General features: G+C 49.5%; 1 protein-coding gene across 1 annotated transcript; it reads right to left on the bottom strand.

Annotated features, from left to right (window-relative positions):
- Nucleotides 1-1423: 1423 nt before the first annotated feature.
- Nucleotides 1424-16488, bottom strand: RHOBTB2 (Rho related BTB domain containing 2). Its single transcript, XM_037812857.1, has 9 exons — nucleotides 16297-16488; nucleotides 15503-15606; nucleotides 14789-14974; nucleotides 13123-14141; nucleotides 12687-12805; nucleotides 10049-10199; nucleotides 6722-6810; nucleotides 5725-5830; nucleotides 1424-4460 (listed from the first exon to the last, which is right to left on the bottom strand). Exons 1-9 carry the CDS (start codon nucleotides 16486-16488, stop codon nucleotides 4243-4245), a joined length of 2184 nt encoding a protein of 727 aa, XP_037668785.1. The 3' UTR covers nucleotides 1424-4242.
- Nucleotides 16489-17203: the final 715 nt, after the last annotated feature.

Raw genomic sequence — 17203 nt, 5'->3', positions numbered from 1 at the left:
CAATGGGGATTTATTAGCTTGCAGTTTTGAGGTTGAGAAAATGTCCAAATGAAGGCAACATAAAGGCAATGCTTTCTTCCCGAAGACCAGCTGCCAGTTATCCTTGGCTCCCCTCCACGCGGTGAGGCACATGGCAGCTTCTGCTGGTCTCTTCTCTTCTGGGTTTCCTTGATTTCAGCTTCTTGCTTCCGTGACTTTCTTTCGCTTGGTCTGAATTTCATTCTCTTATAAAGCACTTCATTAACAGGATTAAGACCCATCGGGAGAGAGGATGGTCACACCTTAACTGAATTTGCCTCATCAAAAGGTCCTATTTACAATGGGTCCACACCCACAAGAATGAATTAAATTTAAGAACATGTTTTTCTGGGGTATATACAGCTTCAAACAACCACAGTATCCTTTGCTTGTAGCTGTATCAGTCCAGTTTCTGCCTGTGTCTTTCCTTCTGTGTGTGTCTGTGTGTCCAAATTTCCCTATCCTTATAAAGTGCAGGCTGGAATAAATAGCTGCAAATTTTACATTAAATTACGTAAGGATCTGTGATCCAACATCATGCAGCTTTTGGAATGTTCTTGAAAACGTTCAGTGGATTTCAAGCAGTTTTTATGAAATGTCAGATGTGATAAGTAAACTGTAGAAATATACATAATTTCACTTGCAGTATATTTATATGTATGTATGTTGAGAGGGAGTTATGTCGTTTTTAGGACCTCATTCTTTTTAGTGCTTGAAATATTCCATCATAATATAAATTACTTATACAGGTATTTTATTTAGGATGTATTTAAGATAAATATCTCCTTTTTATTAATTATTTTATAGAGTATTATATTTTAAGATCCATCCATGCTGCTGTGTGTACATTTAATTGACTGTTGCTTAACACTATGTGATGTGCATCTTTCTATTTTTATATAAGAAGACCACAGAAAAAATTATGGAAATATCCTTTCTAGGTTGTTTCTATTGGTTACCTGGGTAGGAGTAAATAATCAAAAAACAAGAATTAATAACGGGGGGGGGGACACTAACACTCTAGGATTGCTCTGGTTGTGTTCTTGTTCTCATATGCACCTTGAGCTCAATCAGGTTTAGATAACTGGTAACTTCTAGAGGGACCAATAACATGTATTTTGGCACACTTATCCCTTTCTCAGGGGACTTTTTCTTGACTGCCCACTTAATATTAGCCTTAGCAGTGTTTGTCATATTATTTGTTTGTTGAATATTTTCCACGGAAAGCAAGTTTTCATGAGAGCATGTAAGTGTCTTGTTTTATGCTCCATGCCCAGTCCAAATGGTACCTGGAATGTGATATTTCTTTACTGGTGGAGAATCCTTTCATGTTTCTCCCCAGTGGAAGATCCCTTCTTTGAAGAATTTGTTGGTGATATCAAACAACACAAGGAAGGCCATTAGGTACAAAATACTTATGTATTTATGAATTCATGACCAAATTAAATATGAAACCTTATATAAAAAGATTTTTTTTTCCTCCCCCACGCTCCCATCCTCTTTTGGAAACAACTCAGATGTCATAAGTTCAGGGGTGTACATTCTTGCTCTGGAACTCCTTCCTCTCTCCCTGGATGCCCTCTGGTCTGCCCTGCATGGGTGGGTTTCTTGCAGGTACCAGGTTCCTCGGGGGCAGGAATTCAGCACCTGCTCCCCTCCTGCCTGCCCTTCCCTTCCGGGGACAGGAGACACCAGCCTTGGCCTGGCTCACCCGGAGCCCCTGAGGGTGGTTTCTCTGGGTGGCACCTGGGGCTGCCGGGCTCTGGTGCGGTGTGGGTTGGCTCTGACAGAGCTGTTGGGGAAGGGGCAGTGGGTCCCTGAGGGGCTCGCTGGCCCTGGCTGCTGGGGTGGTTCTGTGGCCACGGTCCCGTGGGCTTCCTCCAACTCCACGAGAACCTGCACCTTCTCTCCCCCAGTGGCCCTTCCTCCCTCCTCATGGTGGACCCTGAGTGCTTGGCCCTGCAGGTGCCTGGGAGATCTATGCCCCTAACCTGTTCTCTGTGACCCAGCTCTTCCTCTCCTCTGCACTTCCTGGGACACTGCGAGCCCAGGTGTGCCGCCACCTCTGTGCCCCTTCCCTGATGGATGGTGCGGTACACGGTACTGCCCTCGACCCCTGGGGCGCTCTGTGCTTCTCCCCTGGGGCTGTCCCTTCCTGGCCCTGCCACTGGCCTCTCCTGTTACCCTGGAGTCTAAGAACCTGGGCTCCTGGCGTCCTGCAGGGAGGCTGACCGGCCAGCAGAGGGCAGCAGGTCCTGGGGAAGGACTTGTAGTGCAGAAGCAGCCACAGCCTTGGGGTCTCAGGCTCATGCAACACTGGTCTTCAGTCACTTTAGACCTGCTCCACCTGCCACCTGCTGCTCCCTCTGTTAAGGAAGATTTAACCTGAAATCTCTAGGTCTTGATATCACAAAACCGTTGCACAGGTTGCCTTTGTTTCTGGGTTTGCTCTACCTTTTACCTAAAGGCAGAATTCTGGGGGTGGAGCCCCAGCCAGACACTGGGATGGAAAGTCCGTCACTCCCCTTAAAGCATCGTTCTGAGCCCAGGTGACTCCGGGAGCCCTGAGCTGTGTCCTCATGCTGCCCTGGCTCTGCCCCTCATTAGCGGGACATGGTCTTTGAAGTCCAAAAAGGGTGCTAGGGGTGCGACAGGTCAGGATAGAAAACAGAAGGGATCAGTTGTGGCCCAACTTTTGCACGGCTGGGGCAGTAAGCCGCTGTTGTGATCTTCTGCCATCAAGACTCATCCTTGATCTTCTCTGGATTGTCCTTGCATTTGCTCCTGCCCAATTCTCCTTTTCTCTGACCATTTTCCCCAAACCAGCACTAGGAAGGGATTTGTCTATGACCCTTCATCACAGGTGACTCCATTCTCCAGCTCGGGGCCTTTCTCCTGACCCTTGACCAATACCCCAAGCCTCACACGATAAACATCCTAAGGGGACACCCCTCGAGGTGGAGAATACACCATGCCTTCTCCAGGTGGCTAAGGCAAGGGGCCAACGCTGTGTTCCAGCCCTGGGTGAGACACTCCCCACCCCTAGAAGCCTTAATCAGCCGCATGTCAGGAGCCAGCCCAGCAGGGCCGGGGCAGTCTCAGGGAAGGTGACAGTCTCTTTCCTGAAAGCCACTGGAGTTGATTCTACAGCTCAACTGTTTGTCTCATCATTATGGGGGCCTCTGTTTGGCTTTATAAAAATCTAAGTTATATAGGATCTTTTGCTGTTTCTCATTCTTTAGGGGAAAAGAGGATAGAGTGTTTTTGTTAGTGGTGATTTTTGTTTGGGGTTTTTTTTTTTTTTTTGCTAACTTTGCCCCACCCCCAAAAAGCAGCGCTAACCAGAGGCAGGGCAGGGGCCCAGGGGAGCATTGGGGATTGCTGGGCACAGCCTCCCATACCCTCCCTTCCTTCTCCCTCCCCCATCCCAGTTGTTCCCTTTGGTTCATATCTACAAATCTGAGGGAGGTTCGAGGAAGCCAGGGGGTGAGGGAAGTGGGCGGGAGGCGTTTCTCTTTGCTCTCAGAGGTGCTGCATCTAGGCCCGGAGCTCCGAACCACCTTCCCACAGTTTATCAGGCTCAGTCGCCTACAGCCCAGGGAGGGATGCCAGCAAGGTGGCAGCCCTTACATCTTGCAGCTGCACTAAGCATCTAGAAGCCTTGAGTTTGGCTCTAAAGGCTAATTTCTACCCTGACTTCTCCAGTGAGGACTTGAGTAGGTTCCAGGTGGAAATGCCCAGAAAACATTGGCGGCTCTCAAGTCTATTGGTGGAAAAACACGGCCAACAGAGGCGGGACCCTCCCTGCTCCCTTTTCCTCATTGGGGGTGGGGGTGCTGTGTCCCCAGCCATAGCACAGACCAAGACACACAGACAAGCCCTGGAGCCTTAGGGCTGGGAAGATGTTCCTTTGACTCTGGGGTTCTCAAACCCAATGATAGGATGCCAGCACCCTCTTAGCTCTTTCCCCGCTCCATGCCTCCCAGCAGTTGTCTCCTGCCCTGCTGTGGAATCAGGGACCTCGGGAGGCAGCCCCTGTCCTGATCCACAGGGCCTGGCTCCTCTCTTGCTGAGCTACGTTGGCTGGTGAGAACAGCTCTGCCCTTTGGGGCCTGGTTATGTGGGTCCCCTTGTCTCTGGAGGTGGAGGGGGCGATGCGGAAGAGCAGAGGGGCGAGGGCCGATGGGGACAACAGCAGCAGGGTCAGAAGAGGGTGGAGGCATCTCAGACCACAGCCGAGGATGAGGATGGGGAGGACGAGGAGGCCGCAGAAGAGGAAGGAGAGGAAGGGCCATTCCAGAATAGCCATCGCCGCTTGGGCTGCCGTTTCAGGTGGAGATAATCCTCCTTCTCACGCTCCTTCCTGGCTCGCTGATAGTGATCCTCCTCTTTGAGGTACCAGACTGGCGGCCAGCGGTGCTTCTCAAAATACTCCTGGTTTTCTGGGGCAGAATGCAGTAGGGCTTGGTTAGAGGGCAGGTGAGAGAAGGCGCGAGACGGGCCCAGGGACACGGAGGATGTCCAAGGGACACCTGACACCCACCCCACTGCCAATGGGACCATCACCAGGCCTTCGGTCCAGCAACTAACACACACCAACACCTGGCCTTCGTGGAGCTTCCACTCTAGCTTCAGAGTTCACTAAAGAAAGTTAAATGCCCAGTGAGTGGTAGTCAGCACTGCAGAAAGGCACTGGGGAAGGCTGCATTTTTTCTTCAAAGACTAAGGTAAGATCTGAACTGGGGCTTAATGTGTATGTGCAAATAAAACAGCTTCAGGCAGAAAGTGAAGGAGACAGGGTGAACAAAGGTGTCTGCAAGAAGGTGTTCGCCATGGTTAGGGGGTGAGCGTAGAATTATCTGACCAGAGCCAAGGTTCTGAAGGGGAGGGGGTGTGGGCAGCTGCAAGGGGACTTGGGGGTCAGACTGCAGGTGCTTATTCCGGAAGGCGTGGGGATCCATGGGAGGGTTTGGAAACAGGAGTGACATTATTGGAGCTGTGCTTTAGAAAGAAAACACTAGAAGGCTTATACCGAATGTGAAATGGAAGAGAGAAGAGGTGTGGGAGAGCTGGTGGGGTCCTGCAGTGACCTGGCAGCAAGGAAGAGGGTCAGAGCAGAGCAGAGGGAGCCCAGACAGCACAGGTGAAGACCCCCAAGGACACCGAGCGGCGGACTCCCTGGGGAGGCCAGTGGCATCTCTCCCTGGAACCCGTGCAGTTCATTTTGGGTTCTGGCTCCTGAGAAAACACTTAAGCAGAGAGAGAGCTGCAGGAGACCGCAGAGCTTGTTTCCCAAGCCATGGATGTCAATTTAGTGGATCATGAGCAGCATCAAAAAAAAATGGACATTTTTTCCAAATGTGTAGTAGGTTGCAATACCAAATGTATTTCTTACTGTGGAGTCCTGACAAAAAAGTCTAAAAAATACCAACTCTAATCCAACACCCTCTTCGTACCTTGAGAAACAGAAGCCCAGAGAGGTAGACTGAGTGGTTCAAGGTCCCTTAGGCGGTTAGTGGCCGAGCCTGCCTACCACTCGGCCTGCTGCCCTGCAAGCCAGTGCTCTGCCCGGTCCCTCTCGGCTTGGCTGGCTTCACCTTCGCAGGCTGCAACCCACCCACCCGGGGCCAGATTAGGATCCCGCGCAGCCCTTGGGTCCCATGGGGTCAAGTCAGAGCTGTGGGCCTACGCTCAGGTCCTCCTCACCTGGGGACATGGCCTTCATGTCTCGGGGGAACTTGCGGCACACGTTGTTGTAGTTGGTGCAGATGTGGTGCAGGCACCAGTCGGCCAACTGGTATGCACAGTGGAACTGGGGACGGAACAGAAGAGTGTCTGCACTGAGACCCTCCCCATGCCCCCACTCCCCCCACCCCCGCTGGAAGGGGAGCCTGCACCGACACCTATGTTGTCTTCAGAGATGAAGCTTTGGTGTGGGGTGGGCAAAGACCCCGCATTCATAAAAAGCCCATTTCCAGAGGCAGCCACACACAAAATTATGAAGAAGACATGTTGATTTCGGTTCCTTGGCGCTGCTACCAGCACCCTATCACCTTGCCTCTGCCGTGTCTGTAACATCCACCGCCTTCACACCATGGACACCCTTTACCCCACACGGTGGCTTCCTGCTGTGTCCACCCTCCTCAGACCTTACCCTGATGACTTCCTTCTCCTCCCTGTCAGGGATCCAAAACAGTCCACACTAAGGTGTTGAAAACCAGGCATGGAGAGCTCACCTTGCTGGGTGTGTCTGCAAGCCTTTAGTCAGCCATGCTTTAACTTAATAAACTAATCTAGTGGTAAAAATTTCTGACATTGTAAGGGATATTTTGCTTGCTTGCTTGCTTGAGAATATGTGGTAGAGCAGTTAATTTTATGTGGACGGCCTTAACTGACTCCAGGTGGGCAGCGGCCATGTCTACGCTTGAGTCTAGATGTTCCATCACTTGCTCCATGGTTGCCTAAAGTCTCAGTCCCTTCCTCCTATGGTCAGCTTCCCCTCTTGGCATGTCACAGAGTTCTCCAGCTGCTTCTGAACTAGGGGGATGAGGTGGACTCCCCAGTCAGGATGGTGCTGTCAGAACCCAAGTCTGACTACTGGTCCACCTTCCACTCACCACCTCCCATCCCGCCCCATCCTCTGCCAATGGACAGACAGAGCCAGGAACTGATAATGCTGGGAGTCCTTTCCCTGCCAATATACCTGAGCCAGTTCCAGGAACACAAGGACGTCCCCATCAATGTCCACCATCATCTGGGTTGCTTCCATCAGCCCAGTCACCGTGTACTGCTCTGTGACACACATAGCCAGGAATCAGCTGAAGAACCATGTGAATGGATACGCACTCATTTTTACATCCCAGCAGGGTCTCGCTGCAGGGCAGAGACAGATCAGGGCCCGGGGCAAGTCCCAACAGGCCGGGAAAGCTACCAGCGATTTACGTTTGTTCTCACCAGTGGGGAGACTGGGATTAGAGCAAGACTTTCTCAATGGCCTGAGAGTGGGGGTTGAAGAAGGATATTAGAGTTATCCAAGGGGATTTTTCAAACTACATATGTCCCACCAATTATTCTGATATACTTAAGGTGAAAGTCCCTAGTGGAATCAGCCGTTGATACTGAGGGTCTTAAGGCATTAAGCCTCAGTTTTGTTGAAAACAGAAAAAAGGCTGAGAACTATGAATTAGAACTGTGAGCACATTTAGTTATTTGTATTAATTTAAATTTCGCAACAAATTTTGTGCTCACCATCCATTGTACTTTAAAATATATATATTGAAGTTAAGTAAACACCCATAGTCCTGAATTTTAATTGGAAGAATCAGTTTAAATTCACAAGGTATTTTATCCCTAAAAAGATAAATATATTTCCCAACTCTGTCCATGGAAAAGGCTTAGAAACAATAACCAACCCAATAGCCACAACTACCCTCAGTGTTCAGATGATAGTCTTGAAATGCCATTTCCATTTCCAACTATAAGAAACCAGAGCTTCTTGGAAAAATGATTGACTCCAGGTCTGAGGCAGGAAATATACATGATGAGCACAGAACATCTTGTCATTCCCGATAGCAAGAAACTTATCAAAGCCTCAGGAGGCAACTTGAAGAGACTCCAACTAGTTAAAAATGGAGTGTAGTATTTGAGCATCAATGAGGATAACTGCAATTACCTGAAACCCATTAAGTATATTTAAATCCAAGAGTTCATAATAACACTTTTTTAAAAAACCTAATTGGTCACCTTCAAAGGATGATGGAAAACAAATTTTTTATCTTGAAAACTGTTAAATAAAAGGAAGTCAGCCAGCATTCATATAATATATATAAACCATACCTTTGGATAACCAAACTAGGTGAGAAGTTTCTCTTTTTGGAAGTATTCCCACAAATAAAAGAAGAAGGAATGATTGAATTGGAACATTACCATTTTGCAATATCTAATGAATTAATGGATCCAGCAGATGATACCCAATGGCTGCTAACATCCCCGGAAGAAAAACAGACAATACATGCCTCTTCATAAAGAAAAGAAACAATCAATAAATTAGTCTTACCAAAAAAAAAAAAAAAAAAAAAAAATTGAATATGAATCTGACCTAGCCCCTGGATGCAACTACCAATTTACAGGAAATATAGGCAGCGGAATATGTTGAACAATGTTACAGAAGGGTAATCAGCAAAGCCTAGATTGTGGAAACCTCTACAGGACAAAAGATCTGGGTGGTTTTTTGTTTTTGTTTTTTTTTTCCCCAACAAATGCAAACTCCAAGGGGGCAATTTTCTTTTTAAATGAGAAGGTACATATAGAGACTTAAATGACATGTAAAAAAAACAAAACCATGCTATATTGTTTACAGATGCACACTTGAATGATAAAACCATAAAGGAAAATAAGGAAGTAAGTCCACGAGAAGCACCATGAAAATGAGTCCTAGGTAGAGCAGTTAGGCAGAGGGGGGAGATCTGTGATGGGGGCAGGCGGGGGCTTCTGGTGGGGAGGGCAGGGTTCTAGCTCCTGATATGGGTACTGATTAGAAAGGTGTTTTTGCTTTATAATAGTTCATTAAGCTGAGCATTTGTTTCATGTAGTTTTATGTATTTGTTATATTAATGATGAAAATATTTAAGTTTGAATCAGTAACTTCATAGAAAGAAGAGCTCACAAAACTGAAAAACTTCACCAACTATACAGTATTTGGCATCTTCCTCTGATCCTTAACCAGGTACATAAACACACTTTTGTTGCCATTTTCTAGTGTGTATGGACCCGTCATTCAACATTATTTTCTCTAACCCTACATAGTTCAGTGCAGTTTAACACTTTTAATGGCTACATTGTGAAAATTAACTGTGTGCTTCATCAGTGGCGCCCATTTGACTTGCTTCCAACTGCCTGCCATGATGAAACAAACTTTCAGAAACGTCTTTAAACATTTTTTGCTTTGGGTCATTTCTTTGGAGAGAATCTTTCAAGAGTGAAATTATGGGTTCAAGAGTTTGAACAGTTTTATGTGCTCTGGGGACACCACACCATCTTTCATGACGGCAATGGATGGCCTGCTGTCAGAGCTGCCTCTCTCCTGCTCCTTGCCCTAAAGCCCTCTGTGCCCCCAGGTGCCGCCCCTGGGCCCCCTCTGCAGGCTCAGCTCTTCATATGCCCGTTCTGATACATGATTTCTGCTTTTTCTTCTTATGACCTTAAAACTCATTTCCCATCACTGGATTGCTGTCTTCCCCTCAGATCTGAAGCCCAGTAGTGAGAATTTGCCCAGAGCTCCAGCCCCTCTGAGGACCCTTCCCGAACCTCAGCTCAGTGTCGGGAGCCCTGCTCCTCTGTGTCCCCAGACCTCCCCAACAACACTAAGTCTAACATCGACACCAGCACTGGTACAAACATCAGCACCAATGCCAATGCCATCACCAAGTCCAACATCAAGAGAAGCCTGGATCTCGGGCCCCAGGCTGCCTTTACCCAGTCCCTGACCCCCGCTGGCCGCAGGGCCTGTTCCATACCAGTGGGGCTCTGGAATTGGCTCTCTCTAAAATCTGAGCTCTGGTTCTCACAATCCTTCCCAAGAATGAGAAGTGATGACAATGTTTGCTTCTATTTCTGGAAGAGGAAGAAAAAGGAGGAGAAGAAGAAAAAGAAGGAGAAGGCAAAGCAGCAGAAGTGGATAGAAATGCAAAATCGTGTTCTATCCTTTTTGGTTCGTGTAACCTTGCCCGAGTGAAGTCACACAGATAAGCACATAAGGCACTACTGTCTAATGGAGACCACTTTGTTGGGCTGAAATAACCTTTGGAGAGAGCCTGTAAAATGACCCCATCAAACATCTCACATATTCCTTGACATATACGTCCTCACCCAAAACTTCCATATGCATCAACATATTCCATTTTATGCAAACTTATTCCCTTGGTGCTAGAAGTCTGTCCCTTAAGAAGAGTGAGGTGAAAGAACATATCATCACTCCTTGGCATTTTCCTGACTTCTCCCCCAGGGAGGTCCCTGGTGCTCTGGTCGTTACCTGTGAGGGCAACCAAGTGTGGCAAGCAGAGGCGGTTGGCGAGGATGATAAGCTTCATGTCATCCAGGTCAGGACTGGAGGTGAACATGCCCGTGTAGAGGTATTCCAGCACTGCCCTCATGCAGCTCTTGCTTGTGTATGGGAACACCACCTGGGGAGGGGAAGCAGTAGGCCCGGGCACAGTGAGGTCCCACTTCAGGAAACAATTACCCAATTTGGAGAAACTCAAAAGGCCCTGGCCCACCCACCAGGCCTCTCGCAGGCAGGCAGCCTTCCCAGAGCTGCTCCTATACCTGCCCAGAGGACCCCCAAAGGCCCTTCCCCAAGACCAGCAACCTTGGCTGAGGCACAGTCTGCTGATGGCACCTGTGAACGGGGCTCTAATATCATTTAAAGGGAGCTGGACTCTCACTGACATCTTTTCGAACCTGATCTGAAGCCAAGGATGCTTGGAGGGGTCCTTTTCAGTCACCTGAGCCCACACCCTGGTCCCTCCGGTGCCTGCAGGGAGAAGTGAAACTAGGGTAGTGAACACAGATGGCTTCTCTCTGGCTGCTTGAGGCTTTTGCTTTGGGCCTCTGGGATCTCTTTAGAGCAGTGCTGCAACCAAAACTGCTTTCTCATCAGCTTCAAGTCTCTCCAGGCTGCCCTGGGAATCCGCTAGAGTTTTTAAACTGGCTTCTACGGCACTGAGAAGTGCCTAGGGCTTGCATGTCCCTGGGGCTTCCGAGAGTTCCCAGTCCCATACTTTGCATCACCAAGTCCTACTCCTGCTTCAAACAAAGATCTCAATCTCTCTACCTATCCTTCAGCTGCAAATACTTCCTTCCCGGAAATCTTACAAAACTCATATTCTGTGCAGCTGTAAGACAGAACAAAGACATGGATCATGTAATAATGTGGCTGAACCTTGAGGACATTATGTTGAGTGAAGTTAGCCAGAAACAAAAGGACAGATTCTGTATGGTCTCACTAATATGAACAGATATTAATGAACAAACTTTGGGAGTTAAAAGCTGACAAACAGGCGACCAGGAGATAGAAAGAGGGCAGAGATCAGCCATTTGATGCTGAAGGACTACAGAATGTTTAGGATTGATCGCATAGATCCAGAAATAGATAGCATAATGCTGTGTGATGGTAGCACGGTATTGTAAGTACACTGAACAAAGATGTCTGTGAGTAAAGCTGAAAGAGGTGGGATAGGAGAATGTATGACACCAGAGGTAACGATAGATGATAAAGACTGGGACTGTATAACGTGGCAAAAACTGGAGTGGCCAATGACTGTTACTAAATATACAAATATAAAAATGTTTTTGCATGTGGGAAAGCAAATGAATGTCAACCATGTAGAAATTTGAAAAAGGGATGGTATTCAGGAAAAAACATAATCAAAGCAAACTGGAGTCTATGGTCAACAGTAACATTGTAATATACCTCCATTAAATGTAACAAAGGCAATATGCCATTGCTAAATGTATATGAGAAAGGGATATAGGGGAGTAATATGGGATTCTTGGTAGTGGTGTTATTTGCTGTCCTTAGTAGTATATTGTATTGTATGACATGTTATTTTTCTTTTTAACATTTTTTCTTATTGCTAAAAAAAAAAAAAAAAAAAAACTCATATTCTGTATCACAGGGTACTATGCTGCATTGTTTTTAATTCAGTTTTTCATTCATGTAATTGGTGAGCATTTACTAAGAGACCAGCACTGAGGGGTTACTTGGCAAAAGTAAAAGACCTGGTCTCTTCCCTCAAAAAAAAAAAAGAAAGAAAGAAAAATTACAGACCAGTTGGGAAAACTGGATGTGAACACTTAGAGCATTTCAGCAGCTATACAAAGTGTCCCTTATTAACCACAAGGCTGAGTGTTAGACAATTAAGGTAGCAGGAGTTCAGCGAAGATGGAGAACACCAAGGGCCATAGTCTGGGCTACTCAGCTTGGCTGGGAGAATGCAGAGAAGATGGTAAACTAAAGAGAAATATTTCTAAGGACACATTGATGGGCCCCTTCCAACTCTTAAGTGCTATGATTTGGTTGAACTCCGAGGTTTCCAGTCTAGGTGCCTGAGAAAGCAGAGGTATCAGCGAGAGAGGAGGTGAGCTGGAGGGACACTGATTAAGGGAAAGGTGACAGAGTCAGCTTGGGACACGGTGAATTTTTTCTAGTTGTTTCATGTGTCCATGTGTTCAAGGAGGCAGCAAGGTACAATGTGAAGAGTCAAGGAATGAGAAGTCCTGCATTCAACTCCTAACCTCTCTACCTTCTACTTACACTACTTTGGGCCAGTCACTTAACTTCTCAGGGCCTCACTTCCCTTATGCATAAAGTGGGAATGCTATGATATATATAAGAATAGTTGTGTGACTTAAATGAGATAATGTATTGAAAATGCTTTCCAACCTACAAAAGTGGTATTCTTATGTTAAGATGTTACTCTAATTTCCTCTCCTGGTATATTATAAAATCCTTGGATATAGGAACTGTGTCATAAACTTTTCTTGAGCCCATCATTATGTGGTTAGCACAGAGTCAGCTCTGAAGATAGCACCCTTAAATGATGGATGCTTCAGATGCAAAGGGTGTGAATCTCTCTCTCCTTCCCACCCATTCCCATCCTCAGCCTCACCTCCCTGGTGGAACTCTCCACAAATGGCCCTCCAAACATGGCAGCCATCCAGTCACAGCTGGAAATCAACAGGGGCTTGTGGGCACTGATAGTCCCATCATCCAGGATGAAGGTCACATCTATTCAGGAAGAGAAGAGGCATCACATGAGGATATGGTGAAAGAATGTGGGATAACCAACCCCAGTGGTTGTCGCTGAGCCCCGACAACCCACCTTCCTTCTGTAGCCATTCTCCCCAGAAGATGTGAACACTACACAACCAAGCTCTCAGTCCTGGAAGCCTAGATCTCAAGAGCAGATAATCCATCTCTTCAGGACATCAGGAGCCAGGACTGACTTGGAATGCAAATTGGACCAACCCCAACTCATCCAAAGATTACTTAGAAAGAACCCTGCTGCCTTCTGGCTGCCTGCTCTTTCTAAGCACGTTCCATACCTGAGAAGGTGCCTTTGGCCAAGCATTCCTTAACCCGGTTGGTCCGGCGAACATGGAAGGCCTTGGTGATCTCCTGGTTCATGAAGGCTTCGTTGTTGAGAATGTTGGCCACCATCATGCGTAGGTCAAAGACCTCCAGCAGCTCGGCAATGTGAGCGATGTGCATGAGGTCTCGCTCATTCTCATCCAGCTCCCCTGTGTACAGGTACTTGAGAACAGCCCGGAAGGGCCCCGGCTGGATGGAGTTGTCCATTTTTACCACCACCATCAGCCGGGATTTGTAGGTCAGAGGATCTTCTGCCATCTCTTCCTGGATGCTCACAAAAGCGCGGCTCCAGGAGGAGAGCACTCGACCCCTCCCTGGTAGGTACCCTGTTCCATTGCCCCGTAAGATCCCATCACTGGTTGAGGCCCGGAGTCCAGCAGGACCAGAGCCCTCACCCTCGTCCACGCTTTCACACACGTCAAAGCTGGCCGCTCGAAGCAGGAAGTCCCGCCCGTGGTGGTGGTGGTGATGGTGGTAGTGTTGATCAGGATGACCCCGGTGGTCCTCTGGGTGGGGGCCCCCAGGCCCAGAGGGGACCCCGAACTCCCCCTCACACAGGTCCATGAGGAACAGGTCGTAGAACTTGGAGGAGGAGGTGGAGAGGTAGATCTTGTGGGCAAAGATGCGCACCCGCTCCTGCAGCACCAAGATGACGTCCGCACAGAGCGGGTCCTCCAGGAGGTGGGCGGGGCACTCCTCACTGCTGGAGGGGGGGTCGGGCACCACGATGATGGGGGGCGGTGGCTTTGGGGGCAGGAAGGGGGCCTGCAGCAGAGGCCGCTGCACATTGCGGAGGTGGGACTTCCAGAACTGCAGGTGCCGGCGGGAGATGAGCGCGGCCCGGATGGCGTTGTCAAAGACATCCTTGATGCCAAACTGGGCTACCACACTGGTCTCATAGTAGGGGATGCCCAGTTCCTTGGCCACCTCCCGGCCCTTCTCTGGGGGAAGGATCTCATTGGGTTTGATGGGTCTGGTGGGTTCAAAAAGAAAAACCAAACTTGTGTTGGTGGTGGAGGGCATGGGGCAGGGAGAGGCAGCTGTCCGGAGCCTGCTGCCCTTCCCCAGGCTGAGAGATTCTGCTCAGGATGTTTCCGTGGCCCCTACTCCTGCCTTGATCATTTCCACCACGTTGGCCTTTTCTCCTCTGTCTAGCCAAATCCCACCACTCCTTCAAGGTCTACCTCCAGTCCCCTTTGCTTCCATCTCTATGCCAGGCCACAGTGGACTCCCCAGCTCAAAGCAGCAGTGGCATGAACTATCTCACAAGCAACAGCTTGCATTCTTTCACATTGGTATTTGACATGTTAACACGTTTAGTCTGTCTCCCAGCAAGATTTTCGGACTTTCTCATATAAAAGACCACCCGTTCCTCTCTTCCCTCACGGTGCTTAGCACAGCATTGCCCACACAGTAGGTGTGCAATAGATAGATGGATGGATGGATGGATGGAAGGACAGATGGATGAGCACCCTCGATGGCTCCCTCCTGAGCTAGCTCCAAATGGAGGGGGAGATGTAAGGCTCAGTGAGATTGCCTCAGGGCTGAGCAGGGAGCCTTGTAACTCAGCACCCCCTCTGTTTTCATCCTTTTCCCTCCCTCGGCACCAGCACCCCCTACCTAGCCAAGGGTCGCCTGGCCCTATTGACAGCCTCCAGGTCGGCATAGCGCAGGTCAAGCTGGCAGCCCACCAAGATGACAGGTGCTCGGGGGCAGAAGTGCTTGATTTCTGGGTACCACATGGTCTTAACATGGTGCAGGGAATTGGGGTTGGCAATGGAGAAGCACAGAACCACCACATCGGATCTGGGGGCAAGAGAGTGAAGTTAAGGGCAGAGAAAGCTAGAAGGTTACTGCTCCCTGGAATGAGGGAGCACATGCAGACCCTGCTCCACCCTCCACATGATGGTCCCGTACCTGCCCTCTGTATCTGCCTGCACGATTCTATGCAAAACAGAGCATAATAAACTCTCTAATATATATATAGTAGTTTAGAGCTTTTAAAAACTCTCATTGTGACCTCACAGCCATCTTGTAAGTTAGAAATGACCATTTTTACCAACCTACAGCTGAGAAAAATCATCTCAGAGCAGCTCCCTAACTGCTCCAAGTCCCACAGCTAACAAGTGGCAGAGCTGGGATGCAACTCAGGTCTCCTGACTCCAGATCCCATGCTCCTTCCAGGGCCCCAGGCCGCCTCCCCCGTGAGGTTCTGCTGGTGCTGTTTGCTTCACTCCGGCCTCCCAGGTTCAGTTTCAGAGAGTTGCTCAACTTGGGAAAGCAGGAAAAACCTACCCACTTAGCTCCCTGCAGGCAGCCAGATGCCTTCCCTACCTCCCATAAGCAAAGCGACGGTCCTTGTGGTGGTCTCCAAAGGTGTCCCAGAGGCGCAGGGATACACTGACGTCATCTACCACGTCTCGGGAGCGTTCCAGCACCTGTCAGGGTGGGCGGGTGGGAGGGGGTGGGAATCAAGGGCAACAGTTCTTGGGGCTGGTTGCATGTCAGCTCAGGGTAGGTGCCAGCCCACCGCTGAGGGTCCCAGGCAGCACTGGGGGAAAGGACAGAGTGCTGTGTCTTGCTCTGTGCCCTGCCCATGCTTTATCCTGGTAAAATCTGTGCAGATTCAATAACAAGGGCAGCCTTTAGGTAGAAGCAAAGTAGAAGACACCACAGCAGTGTAGGCGGTTCTCTGTGTGGAAGGGCTCCATAAGCAGCCTGCCTTGCTCCCTGCTTCTCCTGCAAATCTTGTGTTTATGAGCCTCTGATCCTTTGGTCTTAGCTGGTTTCCTCCAACTTGCAGTTCCCCTCTATCCAGAACCGCAGCCACCCAGTGCTCCCCAATACTTAGGGCTGTGATTGCTCAAGATGTCATGTCCCAGGCAAAGCTCTGGTTCCAGTCACTAGCTCAGCCATGCAAAACACAAACGGTCAAAGACAGCCCCCCTCCCCCATGGGGCAGGCTCACCTCGGGCCTCTCTCCTGGGGCTCCTTCCTCTTCAAGTTGCCCCTAACCCACCCCTGGGGGTCTTCAGTGAACTCAGCCCAGCCCACCATTTGGACACACCCAGCTATGTCTTGGGAAGAAGTCCAGACACATGGCACGGACCCCGGCTCTGCGGCCTTACCTCCTGGCACACCCGATACTGGTCGATGGCCCAAACTGTGGGCACGTGGGTGGCGAGCAGCTGATACTGCGTGAGGGTGGCATTGCAGGCCCGGGCACAGATGAGCCTGGTCTTGCCCACGGCGTTGTCCCCGACCACAACGCACTTGATGGTCTCTACGTTTGGTCTTTCATAATCCATGTCAGAATCCATTAATTGGGACCTGAGGGAGAGGAGGGAACGGGTCAGGACGCCTCCGTGGGCCAGCACCCCGCGGGCCAGGGCCGGCAGCTCTCCTCCGCCAGGGTGGCCCACTCTTCAAGCATGAGAGCTGAAAGGAGGAGAAAGAAGGGAGCAACTTTCTGGGCAATCATGCAGCAGAAGCCCGGGGAAGACAAGTGCCCCATGCAGGTGGAGAGGAACATTTCCACTTGTCTGCCTCCTCTTCCCACCATCCTCCACTCGGGCTTCCAGATGAGGGGAGGTCTCTGAGAGCATCCACAGAAGACCCCACCCAGGGCCTGCACCTGCTCTCCCAGAAAGAGGAGCATCTGCCCGGGAAGCTCACTCATCAATCCACTCCTCCTCCTCCCAGCAGGGCTGTGGCAGCAGAACAACAAACAGCTGAGAGAAGCAGAGTTGGGGCCAGGTCCCCACCCCTTCCCAGCATGCCCGAGGGCAGGGCCACTTTAAAATTTAATGGACTTGTCAAGGCTAGGCAACAGCTCTCCTGGCCTCCACCCACTCCCCTCTACCTCTTTGGTGGTGCACTTCCAAACCAAGCCTGCCTCGGCCGGTGCTTCAACCCCAGCCCTCTGGACGCAGATAGTTTTTCCTCTTCCCAGCCTCGCTGGGCTCAGGAGCTTCTGAGTGCACCTGACCATCCGCGAGCCTCCCCTCCTCTCCTCTGGGTCTGTCACGTTGTTTG

Source organism: Choloepus didactylus, chromosome 20, assembly GCF_015220235.1.
Source record: "Choloepus didactylus isolate mChoDid1 chromosome 20, mChoDid1.pri, whole genome shotgun sequence".
Lineage (NCBI taxonomy): Eukaryota > Metazoa > Chordata > Mammalia > Pilosa > Megalonychidae > Choloepus > Choloepus didactylus.
The sequence above is the reverse complement of the archived record's forward strand: the minus strand, read 5'-3'. Positions and strand labels throughout refer to the sequence as shown.

Bases quoted from the DNA above. Each gene is read 5' to 3' on its own strand.
- RHOBTB2 (XM_037812857.1), bottom strand. From the start codon at position 16,488: ATGGATTCTGACATGGATTATGAAAGACCAAACGTAGAGACCATCAAG. The intron at 15,607-16,296 runs GTAAGGCCGCAG...CCACCCTGACAG, and splicing joins AGTATCGGGTGTGCCAGGAG to GTGCTGGAACGCTCCCGAGA. The intron at 6,811-10,048 runs GTAACGACCAGA...TGTGTGTCACAG, and splicing joins ACACTTGGTTGCCCTCACAG to AGCAGTACACGGTGACTGGG.